This window comes from Echinops telfairi, unplaced genomic scaffold (assembly GCF_000313985.2).
Source record: "Echinops telfairi isolate 266 unplaced genomic scaffold, ASM31398v2 ScPeMD7_7457;HRSCAF=8495, whole genome shotgun sequence".
NCBI classification, from domain to species: Eukaryota; Metazoa; Chordata; class Mammalia; order Afrosoricida; family Tenrecidae; genus Echinops; species Echinops telfairi.
In genome coordinates this window covers 43,342,184-43,368,510 of record NW_022111357.1, presented here as the reverse complement: position 1 = coordinate 43,368,510, position 26,327 = coordinate 43,342,184, and the positions used below count along the sequence as shown (strand labels likewise).

The window sequence follows — 26,327 nt, the reverse complement described above, 5'->3', positions numbered from 1 at the left end:
GGGGGGGGCACCTTGCGAACCACCAGCCTCTACTTCAACAACTGAGCTCTTTGTCGCTGAACCACCCGCACGCGTCCAGTTGTGACATGTGCATCGGGGTCGCCTAAGAGGGTCGTACTGCAGGCACTGAGCGCAAGTCTGGGGGAACACTCCACCAGTTCCTTGTGAATGTAAAACCGCGCTAATAAAAAGTGACGGTGTCTTGCCGTCTCCTCGCACCCTGGGGTTCTTGGGGTTCCCTCGCTGCTTCTCCCAGGCAGGGACCCTCTTTACTCGTGCAGCCAGCCTGTCAAGGGAAGCAGAGCTGTCAGGCCCGTTGGTGCCCCGAGACTCTGCCCGGGGTCCCTACCTCCCAGGTGGTGGGTGGGGGGAGGGGGAGAGGTGCTATAATTGCTATCAAGTTGACTCCTGCTCATGGTGACCCAGTGAATGTCACAACAGGCCGGCGCTCCATGGGCATTTCTTCTCGTGTGTGTGTAAGTGTGTGTAACACACACTCAGCCAGACGCCGCTCTAGCCAGCATCTGTAATTTTGTGACACTGGTGATGTTGGTCATGTTGTACAACCATTCTTGATGACCTTGTTCCAATCATCCGCCCCCCGACATTAAGATAGACTCATGGCCCGGAGCTGCTCATTGAGCCTTTCGAGTTGCCGTGGCCGTCTGGCCCCACGTGGGTAAGTCTTTGAAAGAGCACAGTGCTCATGGCAGACGTGATCTGTGGGGACCCACTGGCTGAGTTTGGGGGAGTCGAGTGCCACGCCTTTCTCCTGGGGCACTTCTGGGTGAACTCAGACACCATGGACCCCCAGAACCCCTGTGTTGGCCAACTGGGTGAGATGTACCCCTTAGGCTCAGCCAAGTGTCTCTCGGGGCCCAAAGGCAGATGAGCCTTGTCAATCCGGCCTCTCCTTTTGGACTTGCTGCCACCTAGCCCCCCTCTTCCTTGTTTCTCTTTCATGCCACGTGGGCACAGTGCAGGGACCATCTCTTGGCAAACTTGGGTGAGAGAGGCTCCTGAGAGATGGTGGGCAGGAGGCTCAGCACTCACGGTTCTGTTTCAGAAACCCGACATGCTGAGCGTGAAACACAGCTTTACCGCCTGCTCCCCAGCTCCGACACGAAAACCCAAGTTCTCCGTGAACCCTGAAGGTTTCCCAGTGTGTGCTCGTCGATCTTGACAAGGACTTGACTGCTTGCTGATGCAAACCAGGGCCTTCGCTGGGGATGACGTCCTCGCAGGCTGACAGGCGACGATGACGGAGGTTGTCAGGGACTTCGTGTTCTGGGTCCGCCGTCAGAGCCCGTGGAAGCAGTGTTCCAAGGAGCAGGGGTGGGGACGTGAAGAGCCATGGGGAGGTTAGATAAGTTGTATAAGTAAGTTATTGAGTGCAAAAGTTATGATCTAGTTTGTAAACTCCCACCTAATTCACAATCAGAAGTTTGAATGAAAGAGAAGACGTGAAATGTTGTATGACCTTGGGAAGGAGCCGTGTCTGCACAGTGGTTCAGCGTGTGACTACCACGCCAAAGGTCAGTGCTTCAAACCCACCAGCCCCTTCGTGGAAGAAAGGTGTTTTCCTCTGCTTCTGTGAGGATTGACCGTTTCAGAAACCCTTTGGGGGCCATTCTGTTTGGTCCTGTAAGTAGCAATCCTGTAGCAGTTTGATCACATTTGCAAAAGACCTCTTTGCAGTGCTAAAAGGCAAAGACGTCACTTTGAGGATGTACACAGCGGCAGAGGCCACGTCTGCACCCTCTGGCTTCCCTATCGCCTTGGAGAGAGAGGTCAGATACACTGCCACCCTCCCTCCTCCTTGCTCCCGGTCTGATAACCACCTGTTTCCCCCATGACACTCTGCTTCTGTGCTGGCGTAGAACTCCCAGGCAGGTCTCTCAGCTGTGTGGTCTCCCGGCGTCTCCTCCGTGGGGGCTGCCTCATGGTCTCATGGTCTGGGCACTGCTCTTCTGTGCCGTCTCCTGGTCTCAGCCTCTGGTCTTAGTCCCATGGTCCTTTGCTCTGTCCTGTGGTCTCTGCCGCAGCCTCAGCCATTTCAGTTAGAGATCTCAAGGCTGCTCCGCTCGTGGCTCGTCTTCGATGGTCCTGGCTTCTCTGTGTGTGTCCGAGATGGCTCTCATGCACAGAGGCATGGCTCTGAGCAGACCGGTACTGCCCCACCCCCACCGGGAAACAGGATGGTGACATGACCTGCACCCTCCATAGGGCGGAGACCCAGTACCTCTTTCCTTAAATCCTGTGCACAGCATAGCATGCCCTGCAAAATGGGATTATGGCCACAAATCACAATCCAAGACAAACGGGATTGTGGCTAGAAGGGCCATATTAAGTGATGCTCTACATCTCAGAGGACCACGACCTAAGACATGGCATTTTTCGTTGCCCCGGGCATGTGACAGTTGGGCCATGGGTGAGGAAAACGGAAGAAAAACGGATGCATTTGAATTCTGGTGTTTAGTGAAAAATACTGAATATACTATCGAGTGCCCGGAGCATGGACAAATCATGACGGGAGGAAGTCCAGCCAGGATGCGCTCTAGAAGAAAGGGTGGTGTCACTCCGTCAAGGTTAACTTGGGCAGGTTTTCAGGAGGGACCGGACCCTGGAGAAAGACACCATGCTTTTAAAGCACAGATGGTCAGAGAAAAAAGAAGAAGACCCTCAAGTAGAAGGATTCATTATCACGGCTACAACAAGGGGTTCAAAAACCGCACTGGTTGTGAGAACCGTGTGGAGACACCCAGGAGGGCCCTTCCTCGTCAGAACCTTACTTGGCGGTGACACCGTGGGAAATGAGATGGGCTTTGAAGATGAGTGTGAGGAAAGTGTTGGAAATATTAGGCTTTTGATTATTTCTTTCTGCAGCATTTGCAGCACACCAAGAAAGGGTAAGTGTGGGGGACACCAGCCCTGCACACTATCACGGGTCCGGTAGGCGCAGTTGTACAGCTAAAAGGTTATAGAGCATGAGAGAGATAGCAGAGAGAGTAAAATGAAGGAGTCAGACACATTTCATGGTAGCATGCTCACCTCAGCCCCTCTTGATGGTCCATGTGGGGATGTGGAAGGTGGAGCGGGCAGGAGAGAGCATCTTTATTGTTTGAGGGCCTTTATAAGTAGCCATGAGTCATGCATATTCAGGAGTTACACACGTCACAAGGTGGGTGGCAATCACAGTAAAGCCCCTGAGCACACAGTCTAGGTTACCTAATACCTGCAGTGGGGGAAGGCCTGAGGGGGGATGGGTGCCTCTGGGGGCGGAGATCATCAGGGACTGTCTGCCTCTACAGGGAGACAGAATCAATTAAAGTGTGCTCACTTTAAGGCAGCATAGCTGTTGGGGGGGAATCTGCAGGAATGACATTTGTTTGTTTCCCACAGGGTAAGTGTGGTATATCACGGAGAATCTTGATAAGCCGAGCCTGTGTGCATCCCAGCCACCGGCGAGCTAAACCTGACCCTAGACGCGCTCGCCCACTTCTTTAAGGAGCACTGAGCGTCTTTTATGGGTGGTGATGACTGCACAGCACGGGCATGGATTTAAGGACATTGGACTGTCCATGTGACAGTGGGTCAAAATGGCAAGCATCTGTTAAATATATTCTACACTGGTTTACTTAAAAACAAAATCAGTTCACCCATTTCTGCCCTCCATCTACCTGTCCTAAATTTGAGATTACCCATTTACTTCCTAAATAGCTTTGTGTTTAGTTGCTGTCCTAAAGGTGATGGTGGTGGTGGTTGGCATGGAGTCTGTTCTCACCTGTGCGCCACAGAAGGACACACGGCCTGCCCCTGCGCTGTCCTCCCAATGGTTCCGATGCCCAAGCCCTTTGTCGCAGCCACAGGGTCAGTCCACTTCCTGGGGCCTTCCCTTTCCCACTACCACTCCACTTTGCCAAACATCACGTCCCTCTGCAGGGACGAGCCTCGCCTACATGTCCCAAGTATGTCAGGGGAAGTCTTGCCGTCCTTGCTTCTAAGGAGCACTCTGACCTCACTTCTTCTGAGACAGATCGGCTTGTACTTGCCGCCGTCTGTGATCTTTTCAATGTTCGTTGCCAGCACCACAATTCAAGTGCCTCTGTTCTCTTTCATTCTTCCTTATGCGCTGTTCAACTTTCACATGCCTATGAGGCGATGGGAAATGCCATGGCTTGGGTCAGCTGCACTTCAGAGATCAGAGTAACATCCTTGCTATCCAGCACTCTGAAGAGGACCGGGGGAAGAAGAGGAAGGCCTTTGATGAGGTGGATTGACGCTGTGGCTGTAACAATGGGCTCAGGTGAAGGAACAATCGCGGGGTGGTCCAGGACCAGGCAGGGTTTCCTTCTGTGGTGCTTCGGGCTCCGATGGGCAGGAGCCCACTGCCTAACAACAGAGAGGTCTGGTGCAGCATCTTTTGAGCTCCTTGACTGCTGCCTCCACAAGCGCTGGTTGTGGGTCCACAGGTCCATGATGCTTCCAATAGTCGTCACCAGCTCTTGGATCGGAGTAGTTCTGCTCTGTGGCATTCAGCTCTCCTCAGTCACAAATCAGTAACAAAAGCCTAAAACAGAGAGGAGCATCATCACCTGCGTATGTATTTTCAAGTAACAGGCAGCTTCCCTGTTAGTTTTATCAGCATGACGTCATGTTCAGAACATCCTGGGATTTGCTGTGGGGTGTTTCCTAAACGTCCCTATCCTGAGTGTTTGAAGCTGGTGGTGCAGCTGACTGATGTCTCTCCACGGCTCACCTCGTCTGTGGGCCTTCGGGTCTTTTTGGAAATCTGGAACGTCCCTCAAACTCACATGGGAGAGCTTCTCTTGGACCGTGAGGAGGAGCAATGGAGTGGCCAGGGCCCAGGGGAAGCAAATGCTTCTCCTTACAAAAACTTCTTGCATGGCTACAGACCCTTCCAGGACGATGAATGGCCTCCGGTCACGCTGCGTCCTTGACAGAGGTCCATTGGTGCTGCTCCTTCAAGCGTAAAAGCATGCCGTGTGGTCTTGACCCGTGCGTGGCTCTTACACCACTCACACGGTGGAGCCTCTTTACAGATTTATCGTCGTTGAAGGCCTGTCCACACTTTGGCTCATCGTGGTTTCCTTGTTGGCATATTCAAGGGATTTCTGTGTCCTGAGCTATACGCGTGTGTCTCGGCCGGTGTGTGGCTTGTCTGTCTCTCCTGATCCTTGTTGGTGAGCATAATACCTCTAGTGAAGTTAGATAAATACATCTCCTTCTTTTTGGCTAATGTCTTTTATGTCTCCAGACTTTAGGTTTTTGGTTTTTTTTTAAACCCTAGGCTATTAAATTTTTCTTTCCTTTTTTTCCCCCCCTTCTCCTACTTAAGTACTTCGTTTCTGAGAAGCCAGGGTTGTATATGGTGTGAAACAGGGATTGTTTTTGTTTTCTCAACTCTGGGTAACTTTCCTGATCGTCTGCGAGGTCCCGCTAATCACATCTGTGCTCCACATCTTTGGAGGCCACAGAAAGTTCTCTGTTCGCCCCATTGGCTAGTGTCTTTAGTTGCTTAGTGCTACTGTAACAAAAGAAAATACCCCAAGAGGGTAACTTTCAAGAATAAGAATTCATGGTCTCAGGGTTTGGGGACCAGAAGTCCTAATTGGTGCATCAGCTCTACCGGGAGGGGCCTTCTTTGTAGCCCAGGAGTTCCTTGGTATTCCCTGACACCTGTCTCGTGTGTGTGTGTGTGTGTGTGTGTAAACTCTTTATTTTACGAAGGGATAGACAATACTAATAGAAGGTACATTTTCAATTCTTGGCCTAAGTCTTAGTTCTTCCCAGTGGCGCCCAAGCCCCCTGAGCCCCTTTCAGTGTCATCCGAAGCCTGAACTTCCTCTATTTCTGGGTAAAACATCCGCTCACAAATGAGCTGTGCAATTCGATCACCCTTTCTGACTTCAGATCTTTCTTTGCCAAAATTAAACAGAACGACACCAACGTTCTCTCTGTGACCTTCATCTGACACCAGCTCCTACATCTGGGAAGTGGTTTGCAGCCCTGCCAGAACGTGGAGCTACTCTTTCGTAACACCCAGAAGGCACAGCCATCTGAGTGTCCGTCTTCACCAGGGCTCTCTCCAGGGGTGGGACTGTGTAGTCATAGGCACTGTACAAGTCGTAGTCCGCCGCCCGCACGTGCGGACCCCCAGGTTGGGGCTGTCGCGGACTTCGAGAGCTTGGCAAAGCGGAGCCCCACGTGCCCTCCTCCGCAGGCCAGGCCCGCTTCCTGGGAGAGCCGACGGGTGCGACGTCGGAGCACGGCATGGCAGCGCGGCGACAGGCGGAGAGCAGGAGCGTACCGGGAGCAGAGGGGGCGACTGTTATGTTCTTTTAATAGACACTTATCAGAAGTGATTGGGTTTAAGACCCACCCTACTCTTGTATGACCTCATTCATGTAGCAGAAGAATCCCCCTGTTTCCAAGCAGGGCCACGTTCACAGCCACTGGGTTAGGACTTCCCCATGACTTTTCAGGAGACGCATGGACGCACAACAGCCCCTTTGTCCAGCCTGCTGTGGGCTTCCCTCTGCCAAGTGTCCTCGGTTTCCTTTCAGGTGCTGATGTGACGAGAAAGGAATTCAGTGGGGTGTGTTTGTACAGTGCCACTCCTGTCCGTATCCTGCATCCTTCCCGGCCCTCCCCTGCGTTCTCTAAGCATAGCAGTTAATTAATTAAGGGCCAGCCCCAAGATTCTGAAGGGCAACTCCATTCTGGCTTTCATCTGAAGTGGAATTCAGAATTGCAGCTGCAGGCCCATCGGCAGCTGCCCAGGAAGCCCGGGGTGGCGCTGCTCACCATAAGGTTGGGGGTTCAAGCCAGCCCAGAGCTTGTCTCGAAAGACACGCCTAGTCCTAGTGACCTGCTTCTGAAGACCGGCCTCAGCAGACCCCGTGGAGCTCCAGTTCTACTCTGATACATAGCGTGGTGTCACCTCGGTTAGATTGACGGGATGGCAGCTCTTTGCCAATCGCAGAGCAATCCTTACTTGTGGGGGCCTTACTGAGGTGTCCTGTTGCAAAGGTGTGTGCAGGAAGAGGGGTTTTGTGTTGTCATCAGGGCCCCAAGGTCCCAGGGGCAGGCTCCAAGGCAGACATCCTGGTCAGTTGGTCAGACCGATGGGAGCCATGGGGATGTTGACCGATCCTGAGGGGTACTGTCGTCCCCGCTCTGGAATGTCAGGCCTGTGCTTTCTCTACATACTTCTGACTGCGCCCCAGGGCGTTGGCCAGGGCTCACGAACATCTGCTCACGAGCATCTACCGTGAGAGCCACGACTCACATAACAGTGGTCAGAAGTGTGCAGCCAGCGGTATGGCCCCCAGCTGAGAAGGAGAGGAGGCCTGGTCTACCCGGGGGCTACAGGAGGCCCTGGAAGCCTGCGGCTGGCTCAGTGTGAGTCTCTCATGAGACTAAACTAGCCACCTGGAGCCCCAGCTTGGCCGGCCCTGGCTCTCTGGGTTCTCCATAGCCCCTGGGTGGACAGAACCACAGATCAGGAGGGAGGCAGGGGATCGGCAGCCCTGAGCCCAGCAGTCAGACCCAGCCTTGTCCTTTCTGCGTGTCCTCCACCCTCCTGAGACCCACCTGCCCACCGCATGTCCGGCCTCTGCCTTTGCAAACAAGCACCGAGTTCGGGCTTAGCCCTCGGGGACCCTGGCAATGGTGAGTGTGGGGCTGGGAAGTGAGCTCTGAGAGGAACCCATTTGTCCCTTTTTCTGGAGGGCCCCTGAGGGGACGCTAAATGAAAAGGACAGATGGTGGTGCCGTGGGGTCACCAGGAGGGTGGCTGCGGGGGAGGCGAAGAGGCGTTGAGGGTTCTGCTTTTCCGAGTGCGAGCCCAGGGGTGGGACCCAGGGAGGATGCTGGTCAGCAGAGCATGAACCTGGCTCCGTGGCACCACTGGTGACCATGAGCATGTCAGGCAGTCACAGAGGGCAGAATTGCCAGCATCCAGTCCAGAGAGTCAGGTACTGTTTCTTGGCGGCGCCTGTGGCTGGTGCCCAGCTGTGATTGCATGCAGGTCCTTGGGGGCTCCCCAAGGAGGAGCCTCCCTCCTGTGTGGTAGAGAGAGAGCAGCCCTGGGAGGCCACTCTCTCTGAGGGCCCCAGCCAGGAGCCCCAGCCTCCGGGGAGGTCAAGTAGGGCTCACTCACATGGGGCCGCCCAGGCAAGTGAGGGGGGTGGGACCACGTGAGGGGCCAGCCAGGTGGGTGTGCGGTCACATGAGGCAAGAGCCTGGTGGAGGTGTGGGGTCATGTGAGGGGACAGGCGGGGTTGTGGAGGGGACATGAGAGATGGTGAGGCAGGGGCTTGAGGGGGAAAGCTAGGAGGAGTGTGGGGGCCATGTGAGGGGTGGGGCAGGCAGGTCTACAGACACTGGAGGAGGGGGCCCAGCATGTGCTGGACTCAGCCAGCAGGGCAGTGAGAAACACCTGGGCAGAGCTGCTTTTGGGGGCGGGGGAGGCCGCTGCATCTGCTGCCCTTCCCAGGGAAGTGTGTCTCCCTCCTGCAGACCCCGGACTCCGACTCAAAGGTGTGAGCTAGGATTTGGGGGGCGGGGGGTGGTCAGACTGCAGCGCACCCTCCCTCTCTCGGGGCTCTGCTTCTGGAAGGGTCCCGTGGGCTTGGTGTCCCTCTCTCCTCGCCAAGAGCTGCGGCCTGCTCTGGGGCAGGTCCCAGCCCGCGCTGGTGATGTGCTTGCTCTAAAAACATCTCGTTACAATTTCCATACTGGCGGCGCGCTCACGGCAGCCGGGCCTTCCCTGCGCCCATGAAAGTGGCTTTCACGACGGCAGCAGCTCTGCCTGAGCACAAAGCTCCCCTTTGTGCATTCTGTGTCCACGGACTTTATTTTTACACGCGTCTGTCTACACGGAGCCCTCGCACGTGGCAGCGCGAGAGAGCAGCACCAGCCCCTCTCCCCGCCCTCCGTCCATTGGGGTGGCGCCCGCGCTTTGAATCAGAGGTATTCTCCACCCCCTTCAAGCTAGGGTTACTGAGTGCGTGTTGTGGAGAGGACGTCTCTGGTGCCGCATGACTTGGGGTGTCCCGGCTAGTTCTCCCTCTTCCCGAGAGCCGGGCAGCGGTGTGGTCAGCTGTGCTAAGCCGGCCAAGGCCTCGGCAGCACGCATGGGCCTGTGTACATAGTGCCCAGCTTGCAGCCGGTTGGACAGTGTCCCTGTGTGGGAGAGGGCCCTGGTTTTCCCGGAGCAGCCCAGGAGGAAAGCAAAACAAACAGGCAGTCGGGCAGGGCTGGGAGCGCACTGGCTGGATACCGTCCTTCTTGCTGGGCTAGCCAGGGCTGCTGTGGCTCTCTGCCCCTGTCCCCACACTTGGGTTGCCTGTCTGAGCCACAGCTCAGTGATGAGATAAGAGTTGTGTGAGGAGAGAAGGGCGCTGTCCTGCAGCCCTGGACTCCCGGAGGCTCCCCACCCCCGTGAGCAGCCTGGACGGCCGGCCTGTCGTCAGCACGCCTGGCCTGGTGGCCACGGTGTTTCCTTTACACCTCTCCCCTCCTCCCCAGAGTCCATCTACCGCCGCGGAGCCAGAAGATGGAGGAAGCTGTACCGCGCCAACGGCCACCTCTTCCAAGCCAAGCGCTTTAACAGGGTGAGTGGTGCCATGGGGACACAAGCGTGGCTCTTACTGCCACTCTTTGTCGGCCTCTTACCAGCCCAGGGAGACAGCTGGGGAGACCTGGCCTCCCCAAGCCACGGCCCGCTTCCCCACGTGCCAGCCCAGGGTGGGCAGGGGTCTCCAGGCAGGAGGGCAGGAATGCTTGCTTCACTGGACATGGGAGCCTGGTCCAGGGGTTTTTCATCTCACATTGTTCCCAGAGTGGGGGGGGCATGTGATCGCAGCTGTAGCTCCATTTCGGAAGCCCCTCTTCAGGGCACTACTACCGCCCCAACTCCTGTACTGGCTGCACCCATGGGGGCTGCCCACATCACCCGTGTTCTTGGCGACAGGCAGGGTCTGTGTCCTTGGAAGCCTTTTCCCAGACCTGTCCCCCTCACCTCCACCCTGCCGCCCTCCCAATCTGCGGCCGCTCACTCAGTCTCCACCCCTCTCGGGAGCTTCTACGTCTTCTGGAAAGGAGGCGATGATCCCGTGTCCGATTTGCGGGGAGGCATGTGACACCTGGGAGTGGCCACGCTCACAGTGCAGGGGTGACCCAGTGGGTGCGTGCAAGTGAGTGGACCGGCCTGTCCCTGTCACAGAGCCCTGAGCCCTCCACTCCCCACCCAGGCCCACCCCAGGGCAGGTGCCACCAGGCTTCGTGACTCAGACACGTGCAGACAGACTGTGCTCTCCTATAGGGCCACCCGTGGTGGGTCTCGGGGTAGAGCCACCCTCCGGGGCTGGCCAGTCTGCTGTGCCCTGACTCGGGTACAGACAGGTTGGTGAGGCCAGGACATGCTCCCGAGTGACCTTGAGGGGTGTGCACAGCCTGAGATCCAGCCCTCAACAGGTAGGCAGTGCTCAGAAGAGCAAGTGTAGGTGGTGCCGGAGCCTGGAGGGCTTCCTGGGGGAGGTGATCTCGGCAAAGGAGGGGCAGAAGCGCCCCTAGATTGGGGCTGGCAGCCCACGGTCCTAGTGGATGGGGCACAGAGCCATCAGGACCCAGTACTCCTCGTTTCCCGCCCAGGGAAGAGACAGATGCCTGTCCCAGGCAGAGCCCCGGGCCCAGCCTCCTCTCCCGCTCACCCTGCTGACTCCCCAGGACCCTGGCACAAAGCACCACACACTGAGGGCCACAGCGCTCTGCGTTGTGAGGGTTTGGTCAATTTGGGTAAATGAATTCCATTCCGACCAGTCAACAGCACAGCCGCATGAAGGTAAGTCAAAAAGGATCGCTGACGGAATCATGGAAGCCGGGATGAAGCACAGGTATCGGAACGGGAAGCCGTTGTTTGATGACGGCACGTACCGTCTGTCGGTCCGTCCGGCTGCATCAGTGCACATCAGAAAGCAGTGTTTCCATCTCTCTGACCCTGCTCCCCTCAAGAACCTGCCGTCTTTCACGTACCCCACGCCCATACGGTTCCTGGACACTCGGATCCTGTTCCTTTCCAGCGTGCCTCGAGTCTGGGCAGCCCACACAGTCGGGAGCAGGGCTGGAGGGTGGCTGGGGAAGGTTTCCCAGCGAAATGCTTGTAGGCCAGCCCTCGCTACCCCTGACCGATGATACGTGCCCTGCATCCCAGAGAAGTCCTGGGCCCAGGCACAGCTCCCTGGCCTGCTGCCCACCCACACAGTGCTCGGGTCTTTTAAGCTATGTCATACGAAGCCCCCGAGATGCTCCTGCCCGCTTTGAGAGAGGCTATCGAGAGGACCCCTTGGGAATCTCAAAAACCGGTCACCACTTTCTGAGCTGCCTGCTCTGCCTTGGATTTAGCTGGGCCAGGCAAGCCCCTCAGAAGCCACTGTTTGGATGGTACATTTTTGGGGGGTCAGGGCGGGGGGACTAAGACAAGTGTATTATTAAGAGCTCTTTACAGAGGCATATGTGAACAGATTTTGGTTGGGTGATAAACCCATGCATAGACAAACGGGAACAATACTTTTTTAATCATTTTATTGGGGGTTATACAGCTCTTTTCACAGGGAACAATACTTTTTGAATCACTTTCTTTTATTTTTAACTTAACTTTTTATTGTGAACTGGGTAAAGGTTTATAGAGCAGACTGATCTCCATTTGAGGATCCATTTTGTTTCCTCTCGTTGATTGCAATCCCACAATATAACATCCTCTGTCCTACAGTTCACTTGTGCTTCCTGCTTCCGTTCGTCTGTCTTTTCCACTACACCCTCCTGAACTTCGTCTTTGGGTAAATGCTCCCCTCTTGATCTCAAGAGATTTAAAAAAAAATCATTTTATACAACAATTATCTCATTCCATTCACCCATCCATGTGTCAGGCACATTTGTACATGTGTTGCCCTCACCGTTCTCAAAACATTGTCTTCCTACTTGAGCCCCTGGTATCAGCTCCTCATTTCCCCCCTCCCTCCCTCGCTAACCCTTGATAATTTATAAATTATTATTTTGTCATATCTTACACTGTCCGACATCTCCCTTCACCCAATTTTCTGTTGTCCGTCCCCCAGGGAGGGGGTTATAGGTAGATCATTGTGATCGGTTTCCTCTTTCTCCCTCACTTCCCCTTACCCTCCTGGTACCGGTAATCTCATTCTTGATCCTGAGGGGTTTATCTGTCCTGGATTCCCTGTGTTTCCAGCTCTTACCTGTACCAGTGTACATCCTCTGGTCCAGACAGAGTTGTAAGGTAGAGTTGAGGTTCTTTGATGCTTCCTCCTCCCCACTGTCATGATCCCAATTCTCCGTTCCTGTTTCTTCTTCCTCCCGTTTGTCCTCCATCGTGTCAGATGCCACCAAGCTTACTCTGATCACGGGGACTGCGCGCCGGACAACGCCCTGCCCGGCCTGCCCCCGCCTCCCGTTGTTCCTGTTTAACTCTGTGGTCGCAGCCCCTGCGTCGTCCATCTAAATGACGGCTTTCCTCTTTTTTGATGGTCTGCCTTACGAACCGTGATGTCCTTCCCCTGGGTCTGGTCCCTTCTGAGAACAGGCCCAAAGTCCACGAGATCAAGTCTCGCGGGTCTGGCTTCCACGGAGCATGCGGGCCCGCACTGCTGCCAACACCGATGTGTTTGTTCTTCTGGCAGAGCGTGGGCGCTTGATAACTCTTGGCCCACACCGTCACCCCAAGGCATCGTGCATGATTTGGGGTTCCTGTCTCTCATCTCGTGTCTGCATACATCTAAGGCCATTGGAAAGGACCAAGACGCACCCTCGCCTTCCAGGTGGTGACTTTGCCTTTAACGTGGTCGAGGTCTTTGGCAGCAGATTGGCCCATGTGGTGGGTTCTTGGATTCCTTGACTGCTGCTTCCCCACGGACCTTGATCGTGGATCCGGTAGCCGTGAAATCCATGGCAGCATCGATGCGGTTTTCGTGTGTTCTGCTTATTGCTTACTGGCCCAGGTGTGAGGATTTGTATTTTCTCTGTGTGGCGGTGGGATCCATACTGAAGCTCTGGCGTTTCATCAGTAAGGGCTTCAAGCCCTCTTCCCTTCCAGCCAGCAAGGCGACATTAAGGGGGGATGCTGGGCATGCAGGTCAAACAGCCCACCGGTCCGAGGACCCTCGTCTCCGTGCACTGTGTAAGATTCACAAGCCCGAAAGCCCCACTCAGCACGTGACCATCGTCCCTGGTTTCAAACGGACTCAGGTGAAGAAAATACACTGATCACTTTAGATCTAGAGAGGGAACAGAGGGAGCAAACTAATCAACCCTGTGTACGCGCGTCCTGCCCTTCAGCCATGAAAAACCATCGCTCATCAGAATGCCCGACAAACACCACTGTTCTCTCCTGACGCTCTGTGCTGGTGTGGTCAGGTGAGGGCCTCCCCTACATCCTGCTCAGCCAGACTTCCTTCCATCCAGACAGAGAATCTTCCTGTGCTGCTTGGCGGACAGATGGACAGGCAGGTAGATCCATGAAGGCAGCTTCCCTCCCACTGGGAGGGGGCCAGGCAGGGTCTCGCGTGACTCTGCCCCACAGGGCCCCCTCTCTGCCCTCACAGCACGGTCCCAGCCCCCAGCGCTGCTCCCTGATGGACTCAAGAGGGGGCTCCTAGGCTGGGGTGCCCCCGGTGATGAGGGGGAGCTGCCACCCCAGCTGTCATCTTTTGGGAAAAATTCGGCAGCCAGAAGTGGTCAGTGGGTCCATAGTGAACTTGAGGCCCGGGCAGTAGGGTTCGTGGCGTGACGCTGGCCTCCTTGTCCCCAGAGAGCATACTGTGGCCAGTGCAGCGAAAGGATATGGGGTCTCGGAAGGCAAGGCTACAAGTGTATCAACTGCAAACTCCTGGTCCATAAACGCTGCCACGTGCTCGTCCCGCTGACCTGTGAAAAGCATATGGTGAGTCGGGGGCTGGGGGAGAGGGGGGTGGGCAGGCCTGGAGAGGCAGGTGGGTTGGATGGGGAGTTCTGGCCAGGAGAGGTGTGGATGCCTCCCGGAGTGGGTCAAGCAGGGAGTCTTGCTTCAAGCCTGGGGTCCACCCAGGCCCCCCCTTCCGCCCTTTGACCCTTACTTCCCGCATCTTACCCCGGATCCTTGCAGGGACTAGCAAGGATCTCTACCTCTGGGCTAGAGACCAAGTGACGGGGGTGGAGGCAAGCCCCAGTGCCCTGTGGGGGCCTCCAGTGCACCCTGTGGTGCAGGCGGGGTGACCAGCACATGCAGTGCCCCAGTCAGGAGGCAGCCCTGAGTGAGCTCTGCCCTGCTGCCTGTACATGTGCCCCACACCAGGCGTCTGCAGTGGTCGGCACAGCCCAGCGCTCTGCTTCCCCCTGCCTGCCTGGCTCCAGGATGCAGATGGGGGTGGGGGTGGGGGTTTCTTTCCTTGTTCAAAACAATCGCTTTTTCACTCTGGTCCTGGTGAAAGCGCACAGGGCGTGTGGGTTGTCAGACAGCAGGTCTGTGCGTTCTCAGCGTGGTGGCCCTGTTTGCTTGCCCAGCAGTGTGGCGACTCTCCTTCCACGCCCTCCCTGGGTCCCCCTTTGCCAGTTGCATTTCTACTATAAACCCACTGCCTTCCAGCGTGTGGCTGGCAGCCAAGGTTTGGGGTTGCCAGTGATGGGTGTCGTGGTGGTGTGGGGAGGGAGGCTGTGTCTGCACCCACAGTGAGGAGCAGCCTCCTGGGGGGTGGGGGCCCCCCCTCCAATTGTGCAGGGAGCAGAGTCATCTCCCTGACACACCCTGGTGCCACGGGGGTCAGCCGAGCCCTTCCAGGTGGTCTTCTGGCTGTGGATGCCTGAAGCCAAATTAACACGCGTGGCCTTGGACCCACTGTGTGACCCCTGGTTCTCTTTAGCCTCCACATACAGGGAGTCCTGAAAGGGGCCCTGGCGCCATCGTGGCTACGCACTGGGCTGCTAACCACAAGGCGAGCAGTTCGAAGCTACCAGCCACTCCGTGGGAGAAAGATGAGGCTTTCTACTCCCATAAAGAGTGACAGAGGCAGTTTTGCTCTGGCCAGTAGGGTCACCATGAGTTGGCCTCAACTCTATGGGAGTGGGTTTGGGATGACCAGATGTCCCGCTTTTGGCGGGACAGTCCCAATTTTTAACAATTTTTCCCACGTCCTGTGGCGTTTTAAAAAGTCCTGATTTTTGGAAAGAATGCACGACAAGCTAGGGTAGACGGTTTTCGGCTGCCATGTGGCTATTTCGCCAGGATATGAGCTTTATCAGTGGTGTCCCGCTTTTGTCCCGCTTTACCAATGTTAAAATCTGGTCACCTTAGGTTTATACAGAGAGTCCTAGGGTTGTGGGAAGGGTGGAGCTGCATTGTGAGGTCAGCGAGTAGGGCCACCCAGGGTGTGCCCAGGCTGGGGCTACTGACCAGACACACCGGCAGCCAGAGCTGGGCAGAGGCCAAGCAGTATGTGAAAGACCTCATTTTATAAAACACCTTCCAGGAGGCCAGCATCCAAGGGATGGGGTGGGCATCTGCCTGGTGCCACAGGTGACCTCCGTGTCCTTCCTCACACACGCAGTGCGTGACCATACAACGTGGCCAGAGAGGGTGTGGTCCCACAGGATGTGTGCAAGGGGGTCCGGTGGCGGCCTAGGAGGTTATGCCGACGGTGTGATGACCCAGCCTGGGTGCAGGGGGGACCCTGGGGTTATGGAAATGATGTGGTTACACTTGGGATCTGTTTGCGGTTGTGGGGTGGCTTTATGGTGTGGGTACAGCAATGTGTTTACTTGGGATGGGTACCGGGAGAGCCTGGGGTGTGGCGTGCGGGGTGCGGGGTGACCGCGCAGTGCGGGGCTAGACACGGTGTGAGTGCGGGAGCTGCGGCTGCCCAGCAGTGTTCAGGAGTCCTGGGCTTGTGCCCGTGGGACGCTCTGACCAGCCTGTCTCCCCGCAGGATTCTGTCATGCCTTCCCAAGAACCTCCAGTAGATGACAAGAATGACGACGGGGTCCTGCCCTCGGAGGAGACTGGTGGAAGTAGGGCTGCTGCTTTCTCACCCCTCGCCCGCCCGAGGCCACTTGTGGGCCTCTCCCTCCTGACCGTGTTCCCAGCCCTGCCCTCAAGCCGGCTCCCGTGAAGAGCCACCGTCCTAAAACCGACAGGCCGTTCTGCTCTGGCCTACAGGGCCGCCGTGAGTCGGCATCAACTCGAGGGGCGTGGGTTTGGTTTGGGGCTCATACAGAGAGTCCTGAGGTTGTGGGAGAGGCTGGGCCTGCAACCCTTAGAGTGGCTGCATTGTGACCTCCGTGAGTGGGGTGACCCAGGGAGGGACCGATGTGCTGGGGACAGTGCACCAGGGCCTTCCTCATTGGAATGGCCTGCCCCCAGGAGACCCCCGGCAGACCGCCTTCCCTGGGGCAGCCAGGGCCCATCCACAGGGGTCCTCTCCTCTGTACAGGCTTGCAGAGTGTGCTAGAGCCCTCGTAGGGTACCCTTCACCTGCTGCCCAGAACAATGTCTGTGCCTGAGACCTCTGGTCCCCACTCTTCAGAGTCCCAATCACATGCTACTCATGTTCTCCTGTGTTGGGGTGAGGGGGCGGGTATTTTTAAATAAGCACTCAGATTTCAAACACCAGGTGGATCGATGACCCAGATCCGAGCTTTCACAACTCTGAAATGTCTCCATGACGTGTGAAAGCCCCGGCTATCCTTTTTGATCAGGGTGACTCCCTGGCCCGCTGGGAGCCTGTTAGGGCTTCAGGGAGATCGGTCAACAGAAGATACTTGGCACAGGACCTCACCGGAAGGAGACTCTAAATAAACAGTCACCCATCCGTTTCCCCTCTCTCTGTCCATCTGCCTGTCTGTCCATCTCTCCATCCATCCAGGTGCTCTCAGGGAGAAAGGAGTGGAAGGCTAGACACCAAAATCTTGTTGCTGTTGTTGTTGTTGTTGTAAGATGCCCTCGAGCAAATTCTGAGTCATAGTGACCTTGTGTGCAGCAGAGCCGAGCCCTGCCCTCGGGGCCACCTCTCCTGTTGTTGCATTTGAGCCCATCTTTGCAGGCACTGCATCACCCCGTCTGGTGGAGGGTCTTCCTCTTTATCACAGACCCCCCACGACACCAAACATGAGATCCTTTCCCAAGAAGGTGTACGAAGTACGTGGCCCGAAATCTTAAAGATGGGTTCACTTTGAATTCGTCAAGCTGCAACCCCCAGGGGAAAGGTGTTTTCACTGCGGCTTCCCAGGCCCCGCCCCCAGGCGTGGTAGCCCGGAGCCTGCGTTTTCTGTCAGGCTCCAGTTGAAGTTGGATGAGTCCGGCCGAGGCCGTGGGCTTGCTCTGAGTACGGCTGGCAGGACCTGGGCTCCTGCCACATCCCTGTGAAGGGCTGGGCACGGCCACACGACACCCTGGGGTCTCTGCCCATCTTCTCGGGGATGTCTGTGACAGCCCCTTTCCCTCTCTCTCCACTAGTTGCCTACATCCCTTCATCCCGGAAACACGACAGTATTAAGGATGATTCGGAGGTAAGTGTCTGGGTGGTTTCAGCGCCCTCCCTCGTGCCAGGGCAGTGTGGGGGAACTTGAAGCCGGACTTGACGGGTTCGGGAATGGTGACGTGGCATCGGAAGGACCCCCTCAGTCTTAGGGGGAGCCCTTGAGGTTTCCCTCGTATGTAACACAGAGGTCATCCCGAACGGATGGGCGGGCAGAGACGTGATCGTGGCAAGACACGAGCCACGCACGGTGTGTCTCGGTGCCACAGGGCCCACGACACCAGTCTTCCAGAGGTACAGGCCTCGTAGCCGAGCCTCTGAATCCTCACACCCAACCGCAGGCCTTGCCGGGACCTCGGACGGGCCGCCGCTCCTTGCCTCGGGCCCTTGGCTGTCAGACCAGGGAATACCTTCCTCCAAGCTCCTGTGCCGTCAGCGGGGGTCCTGCCGTGGCCCAGCCTGTATGAGTCCCCCCAGAGGCTGCTGTCCCCAAAGGCAGCTTGGGAAATCCAGTCCCCGGCACCGCCTTGATGCTGAGTCTGAAAGCCCCCAGTCTGGCCATCCACCCGGCCAGCAGAGCGGGCCCTCGGGGCCGGCTCTCGAGCACAGTCCCGGCGCCGGGGACACCAGCGCCGTCTGATTGCCTGCCCTCCTCTCCAGCGGGGAAGACAGGCGGGCGCACACGGGCTGGTGTTTTTCACTTTCTTCCCCCCACAAAACCTTAAGAAATAGACCTACTGGCAGATGTCCCCTCTGGGGCCCTGGATGTGTCTCCCGCTGTCTGCAGCACCAGGAACAGAGAATCCGGGCTGTTCCACGGAACGGCTCTGAGCTCCCTCCTCACCGCAGCGCTTCCTGCCACTTGCCGGAGGGAACCGCTGCCCCCTCCCTCTCATCATGGATCCCTAATAGTACTTGCCCGGGGTGTGGCTGATCTCTGCAGAACAGCATCCGGTTATGTTGCGTAATCAGTCCCCCCAAGGGACGCCCGAGGCTGGGAAGGCTGGTTCAGGCGCTCCCTTTCCGTGACCCAGCCCAGATGGCTGGGCATCTCCGAGCCCTGTGACCAATCTCCTTAGCTCTGGGCGCCCCACACCCCTCCCGAGTGCCACCTGTGACCAGCCCCACACCTGTAGCAAGGAGTAGCTGGGGGCTTCCAGCTGCTTTGAGAAGCGACACTCTCTCTGCTGCTATTGCTGCCGCTGTTAGCTCCTGTTGAGGTGACTCCGGCCCAACCTGTGTCGCTGTCCCAGCCCTTCATGGTGGCTCTTGTGCCAGTCAGCCCCACCCCCATCTTCCTCGCCCACGCTGGCCCTCTGCCCGCAGTTGAGCCTCTGGGGTCCTGGCCAGGCAAGCTCGCTGGCCTGCGTTCTGCGGTGAGGCAGAGGGTTTCACGGGCTGACGCTCGGAAGTAGATCTCGCCAGGCCTTGCTTCCTCGTCTGAAGCTCAGCTGACACCTGTGCCCCATCCATGGGTGACCCTGCCGGCGTGTGAAATGACGGGGGCAAGCCAGCTGGGGATGGCGAGCTGGCAGATGGGTGGGCACTGCCCTCGGGAGCCCCCGGACCTTAGTCCCTGGCTGGGGTGGGGGTTGGGGGGGTGGGCGCGCGCGCCTCCCCTCTCCCTTTGTGAAGAGAGCTGTGGGCTGTGCGCCCTGTGGGTCGGGCTCCATCGGCACGCACCAGGCCTCCCTCCTGCTCCAAGGAGGCCCACCCCCTCTCCCTGTCGCCCGTAGGACCTTAAACCGGTGATCGATGGGATGGACGGGATCAAAATCTCTCAGGGGCTCGGGCTGCAGGACTTTGACCTCATCAGAGTCATCGGGCGCGGGAGCTACGCCAAGGTCCTCCTGGTGCGGCTGAAAAAAAACGACCAGATCTACGCCATGAAGGTGGTGAAGAAGGAGCTGGTCCACGACGACGAGGTCAGTGCCGCCCCCCGGGGGGGTCCCCACGCCCGGAGAAGCCCTCCCAAGGCCTCAGTGGACACACGGACCCGTGGGGTTGCAGTGGCGTGGATCAGCTCGGGAGAGCGGCACTCTTAAAAGGAGGGCTTGTCTGCGTTGCAGTCAAAGTGGAGCTGGGTGGGCGCAGCCAGCTGTCACTGTGGCGTGCCTCGGGGCGTCTTCGGGCTGGAGGGGGTAGAGTGAGGCAGGAAGAGCTCCCCGAGGGGTGTCCCTGTTTGCACCCACACCAGGCTCGGCTGTCTTCACAAATAACCGTGTGGAAGCGCCGGGATTGGGGTCACTTTACCGAGTTAGAGACTTCTCAGGCCCATTTCCTGACGTCGAAATTTACCATCACCTGTGTGTTTGTCGGCATCTTCATTCCGACGGGATGCCCTTGTTTCCTTTCCAATAGCTGTGGGAAGTCACGGCATCAAACCTACCACGTGAACTTTAGTTTTCGCGTACAGTGCAGCGGCACCAAGCACGTTCATGGAGCTGGGTGGTGTGGTTGGTGACACGCGGGGCTGTTAACCGCAGGGTCGGTGGTTCAGACCCGCCACTTGCTCTGGGAGAGAAATGAGGCATCTGGATAGATGCCTGGCCTCGGAAACCACTCACTTACTTTCTCGGTGCATTTACCCAACCTTGACATTTCATAAACGCACTAACCGGGCTGACGTTTGCCTCTGTCTCCTTGCACCCGGCATGGCGTTTCCGAGGTCCCTCCATAGCGTGGCGTGTGTCGGTATGTCTTGCCATCTCATGGCTGAAGAGCATCCCGTTGTTGTCTGGATGGACCATGCTGTGTTTATCCCTTCCTCTGCTGACGGACACGTGGACTGCTTACACTTCTTGACTCTTGTGGCTGGTCAGGCTGCAGTGAGCACGGCTGCGCACATAGCTGCTTGAGCCCCCTGCCTTCCGGTCTTGTGGACGGGTACCTCAGAGAGGAGCCGCCAAATCACTCTCTGGAGTGGCCGCGCCGTTCACGTTCCCGCCAGCAATGCAAAAAGGCCTCTGGTTTCTCCAGGCCCTGTCGGCCCGTGCCCCCCTCTGTTTCGTGCTGTGGCCCCTCTAGTGGGGTATCTGCAGTGGAATCTCACTGTGATGGTGATCTGCGGCTCCCTCGTGAAGGGTGACGCGGAGTGTGTTAGTCTGGGTGGACTAGAGAACTCTAAAGAGGCACTCGTGTGTGTAAGAGAGAACTTTATATAAAGAGTAATTGTACATGAAGAAAATAGCCCAGCCCAGTCCAGATCAAGTCCATAAGTCTTATATTAGCCCATATGTCCAGTATCAATCTGTAAATTCCTCTTCGGACTCACACAACACAAGCAATGAAGCCGAGTGCAGGAAGATCACAGGCCAGTAGGTGGAAAGTCTTGTGGATGCAGTGGTGGTGGAAGCATCTCAGTGCTGACGTGGCTCCTCCAGCTCCAAGGCTCTGGTTCTATCAGCATAGCTCCATATTACTTGTCAACAGGAATGTCTGGCAGGGAGTGAGTGTGTGCCCCACCTCCAGTGAGCTATTTATCTCCTTAGCACCTCCAAATGAGGTCAGCAAGCTGTGACCTGATTGGCAGGCTAAATTCCACCCCTTCAACTCCTAATGGTCTCAAGTTGACAGCAGATGATATAACTACCACACGGAGCATCCTCTCCTGCACGCTCAGTCTTGCTCTTTGGCACCTGGAAGCCAGAGTGAAACAAGGCTGGTTTGTGGCAGACGGTGGCAGCCTGAGGGGGACAGAGGGGAAGGGTGTGGTCAGGAGCTCTGTGTACATTCTATCGTTAGGTTCCAGCACGTGGGGGAGCCCAGGGAAACGAGCCCACAGACAGTCTAGTGCGCCCTAGACGTCCGCTCGCTCACGTGGTTCCCAGCACTTTGGGGGAAGGCAGCATTCACTTAGACACAGCCTTTTCTCTCCTGTTCTCCTCCCCTGTAAAATGAAGGGGTTCGCTTCAGAGGTTTCAGGGGCCAGGCCGAGCTCTGCTTTCTAAGGCAACAAGAGTTACAAAAACATCCCGATTTAGAATCGACTGTTGCTTTGCAGCGTGGCTGAGAGGGTGGCAGCCCCATGGCCTGAAACTCAAACAGTCCAAACATCACATTGCCATCGAATCTGTGCCGGCCGACCTACAGTGGCTCTGCAGGACGGGGTGCTGCCCGGGAGTCTTTGAGACTGGACCTCTCTAAGGGAAGAGCAGGCCACGTCTTCTCTGGTGACTTCAAACCGCTGGCCTTGCCGTTTGTAGCCCAACGCGGAACCCCTATGCCACCAGGGCTCCCATGGCTTGGGATTCGTGCTCCAGACACGGGTGCAGGCTTGCATTCCTGCCTGTCCCTCATTAGCTGAGGGCCTTTGGGGAGCCTGCTGACCCTCCCAAGATCACATTCCTCGCATCTGAAATGGACGTTGTGGTACCAGCCTCCCAAGGCTGCCATGGGGATTCCCTGAAGCCCTCCGTGGAGAGCCCATTAGCTCACAGTCCAGCTGCAGCTGGAGTGGCGGGTGGTGGTGGAAGTGGTAGATGATGGTGCCGGTGGGGGTGATTATGGCGATGGGTGATAGGTGGAGTTGGTGGCTGCCGTGTTGGTAGTAAGGGTCGATCACCGTGATGATGGGGGCAATCCCAGAGATGTGTAATGATGATCGATAATGGAGGGTGCTATTACATGGCGATGATGACAGCTGGGTGGTAGTTGGGGTAGAGTGTGATGGTGGTGGGTGACGGTCGTGAAAGGATATGGCGGTGGTGATGGGAGTGGAGTTGGGTGATCCGGTGAGAGGCTGTCATGGTGGTGATGAGGCATAATGGCCTCGGAAATGGCGATGGTCATGAAGCTGGTGGTCGACCCGGTGACCGAGGCACTGGTGCATTTCCTGATGACCACTGCCCTTCCCACTTCTCACTGTCCTCCCACCTGCAGAGGTGCAGTATGTTCTGCGTTGCTGCCAGGCAGTGCGGAGCCTCATCAGCGCCCCCGGTTTCTATTCCAGGACATCGACTGGGTGCAGACGGAGAAGCACGTGTTTGAGCAGGCATCCAGCAACCCCTTCCTGGTCGGCTTACACTCCTGCTTCCAGACGACGAGTCGGTAAGGGGAAAGGGTGTTTCCCGGGCTGCCCCGGCTTTCTGGTTTGACTGCGTGATGCCGAGTCTGGCGTGAGACTTCAGCTGTCATCTGGAGAGCCCACCCAAGGGCAATCACTGGGCTTTTTGGTTCATCAGACTAGCTTCGTTGGTGCTTATTAAGCAAATCTCTTACGTCGGAGCCTAAATGATTTAATTCCGTTGATGAAATGTTTACTGAAAACTTTCTCTCGCGTGCAGGTGCTGGGTGAGGTGCGGGGAGGCCACAGTGAATGGAAGAGGTGGGGTGCCTGTGCTTACAGATCTCACTGATGAGTAGACTAAATCAATAAGTAGCGGGTTTATTTATAACTCTGTGTACATTCGAATTCTAGTGCTTTAACATCGCGTGGCGAGCACCGGTCCAGGGTGTTGGGCATGGACTCTTGGATGGTGGTGGTGTGGTTTGACCACTGAGTGGGTGCCAGCTCACAGGGAGCACCCTGCACCGCAGGACGACCAAATGCTGCCGGTCTTGCACCGTCATCCTGGGACGGGGTCCATTGTTGCAGCTGCTGAGGGGCTTCCTCTCGTTCACTGACCCTCACATTGGGCGTGGACGCATGTTATTAGGTTGTTTGAAAGATCGGTGAGTGTGGTCTGTGCGGGGGGTTGGGGGGGTGTTGGGAGACCACCCCAGATTTGAGCATTCCCTGGCAGGTCCCCCGGACTCAGCATGTAAGCGAACTTACAGCCAGGACTTAACGCAGCAAAAGGACATCGGGCAGCACAGGGAGAAGGCACGTGAAGTTCAGGGGGAACGTGGAAGGCTTCCAAGGCCCTTGCCCCCACAGGGTCAGACCGCCCACTCATTCCCTCCCCCTGAGTTGCGGTCGCAGGTGGGAAATGGCTGCCTGGAGCTTTCAGGGGCTCGGCACCCCAGGTTTTCAGTGGCGACAGCTGTGGAGGCCCCGCTCCTTGCTCGTACCAACTCCAGGCCTCGGGAAAGCAGGGCCTCATAGCCGGTGTTGGCACAAGCCCTCGGACAGAGTCCCTCCCTTGTCTCCCTTGTCCCTTAGCAGACGCTTTACATCAGTGGGGGAAGAAGGGCCGTGCCCAGGCCTTTCTAAGGACAGCAGGCTCGGGCTCTAGGGTCACTCCTCTGCCCAGCTTGTGACTGTAAACCCATCCAGGGTCTCATACACCTGTATCTCCACCCGAACCCTCTCTCCTGATCCGAAGTCCCAGGCCCCGGTTTGACCTGTGCAAATGGCCACTGTCTTCCCAGAGCAACTGGAATTAGCTGGCCCTTTCCCAGCCCCGTGTAGCTTGTGCCGCGCCATCTTGGTTCACGAGGTTAATGGCATTCCCACTTCCCAATGGCTTATGCTGGAACCTGCATTTTTTCCCTTCAGCCTGGTTCCGAGTGAGTCCTCCTCACGTGTAAGGCTCAGATTCCTCTTGTTCCCTACCCCACCGAACCCCGCCCCAGAAGAGTCGGGTCCCTGGGGCCTTCCCCCTCTGTCCGTTCCTCCACCCTGGAACTAAGCCATCTCTCTAAAACTCAGATCTGAGGGGTCTTTCTCAGCATCAAATACTCCTCTGATTGCATCCCCCACTGCTTCTGGGATAAAGCCAAGTTTCAGTGCGTGGGGGTGGAGCCTTCCATGACCTGGCCCCAGCTTGCCTTTCCCAGCCTCACCCGCCTGCCCCACTCCAGCTCCACCTCCGCTCCGTGGGCAGCCCGCCTCAATCCTCCCTGTCCGTGCCTCTAGGAATCCTGCCCTTCCCTCACCTCCGCTCGCTCGATCACCCTCTCCCCCTTTCCGGGGGCATACGGAACGCCCAGCGGCGTCAATGGCGGCTTTTGTTGTGTCCCCCCACACTTCCCTGCGCCCCTGCTTTCGCTTAATCACAGCCCCTGTCGTTACGGAATATGCCCGAGGAGAGGAACTGGTCCCCACCCCTGCAGTTCCCAAATAGTGAGGGTGTTGTTGGGATTTTTAAAATTAATTTTGACATAGAAACTTGTAGGGACGTAGATCTGAAATAGTCGGGTGTTTTGACTTGGCTCCTGCGTACGTAGCTTGAGTGTAGAGCTTTCTGCGTCCGTCCGTGCCCGGTGACTCTCCCTCCTTCCCTGCTCCCACCGCCCGAGCCCCCTGATCCTTCCCAGATTCCTGGCTGCAGAAAACTAAGGCTTGAAACAAAACAAAACACCGTCCTTTAAGTATCTCAGTGTGATTCCCCACAGCAAAACCACTGCGGGCACTGCTTTTGTAAAGTGGCATCCGGGAGGCTTGTTGATAAGAGAGTCCACGTTCTTCTTGGGCAGCCACGTCTCAGGAAGAATTCATCTGGGCACCTCTCACACAAAAACAAGCGGAACCTGCCGTGACCTCGCGAAGGCGGTGCTCCCAAACCGTCTCTCCTATGTGTCTGTGTTTCCAGTCAGTGCCCCCATAGGAGCAGGGCTGGGCTGAGGACGGTGGTGCCCCCAGCGTTTGGTTCATGCCTGCCCCTTAGTCGGCATCGGTACATTACAAACAGGTGAAAGGGTGCCGTGGGCTCATTTAAAGTGGATACGCGTGAGATTGTATGTCGCTGATGAATTGAGGAAGCTAGTCAGCGAGACACTACAGCCCGCCCAAAGGAGACTTCCGAATCCCACGCCGGTGCTGGAACCTGGCGTGCAGGGGTGAATTTACAAACGGCTGTAGAACAGGCTGTGTCTGGGGATTCAGCATCCTGGCAGGAGGTAGACTTCATGTGTGTGCCTATGCACAAGATTCAGTTACATTGTTATCGAGTATGTACAACTAGCAGGGTTGGAAATGGCTCAAAGTCTAGGTATGGGGTCCCTGGAAGGGAGCAGGCAACAGTTTGGTTTCCCGAGAGACACCATACCCTCCTTTGGAGGCATTCCATCGTCTCTCTCTCTCTCTCTCTCTCTCTCTCTCTCGTCCTGATAATGACAGAGCTAAGGTTCAGGAGCTGATAGCTTGGACCCTCCTCCAATGAGATGCTTAACCTTGTACAGACTAACACCTCTGTGCCTCAGTTTCCCCCTCCTAAAAGAAGACATTGCTGAATGCCTGTGCCCTCAGGTCAGGCTGCTGGAGGAATTTATGCGTTAAGGTATCTGAGTTTATAGAAGTCCAGGCTGGGACTGAGCCATCAATACACATGAGGTGTGGCTTGGACTTTTCCCGGGGCTGATCCTGTGTCTTTGAGTAAATAAACCATCCCGTAGCTTTTGGATCTCTGGTGTCAACAGCCGGCTGTTACCTAGGTCCAACGATGGGTGCCGACAAACCGTGCCAAGGGGTCTACATCGCCAGCCAGGTTCACGCAGGCACCCAGGCCAAAGACGTGAATTGCCCAGAGGGGCCAACGAATCCTTGTGGTGGTATCACCTGGTGCCAGATACCCAAGGGACTCAGGGAAACGTGGCCCAAGGTGCTTGCCACGAGGGAGCTGTTCTGGGAGGGGGGTTGCTGCTGCTCTGCCGATGGCCGGGATTGCAGAAGGTCCGGCAGCTTTCATGAGACGCTCTCTGCATCCTGGGCCCGGCCCTGAAGCTGCAGCCCCGTGTGGTTTCAACCCCGGCCAGATGAGTGTCCCCCTGTCTGCTGTCTCAGCTGGACCCAACACAACAGGAAGGAAGCCGATTAAAGCCGTGAGCAGCCTGGTGGTGGTCATTGGCACGCCTGACTCGGAGTCCGATAAATAAAGGGCCAAGTCCCCACATGAGCTC

The 26,327-nt window shown here is 56.8% G+C and overlaps 1 protein-coding gene and 1 pseudogene across 1 annotated transcript in view; one reads left to right on the top strand and one right to left on the bottom strand.

The window, feature by feature from the left end:
* PRKCZ (protein kinase C zeta) overlaps positions 1-26,327 on the top strand; it is a 125,118-nt gene that overhangs the window by 79,176 nt on the left and 19,615 nt on the right. The window contains exons 5-10 of the mRNA XM_045299228.1: positions 9,556-9,641; positions 13,850-13,981; positions 15,999-16,080; positions 17,525-17,577; positions 19,283-19,471; positions 22,498-22,595. Coding sequence (XP_045155163.1) covers positions 9,556-9,641; positions 13,850-13,981; positions 15,999-16,080; positions 17,525-17,577; positions 19,283-19,471; positions 22,498-22,595 — 640 coding nt within the window. The remainder of the gene's footprint in view (positions 1-9,555; positions 9,642-13,849; positions 13,982-15,998; positions 16,081-17,524; positions 17,578-19,282; positions 19,472-22,497; positions 22,596-26,327) is intronic.
* Positions 5,801-6,296, bottom strand: LOC101650345 (annotated as a pseudogene).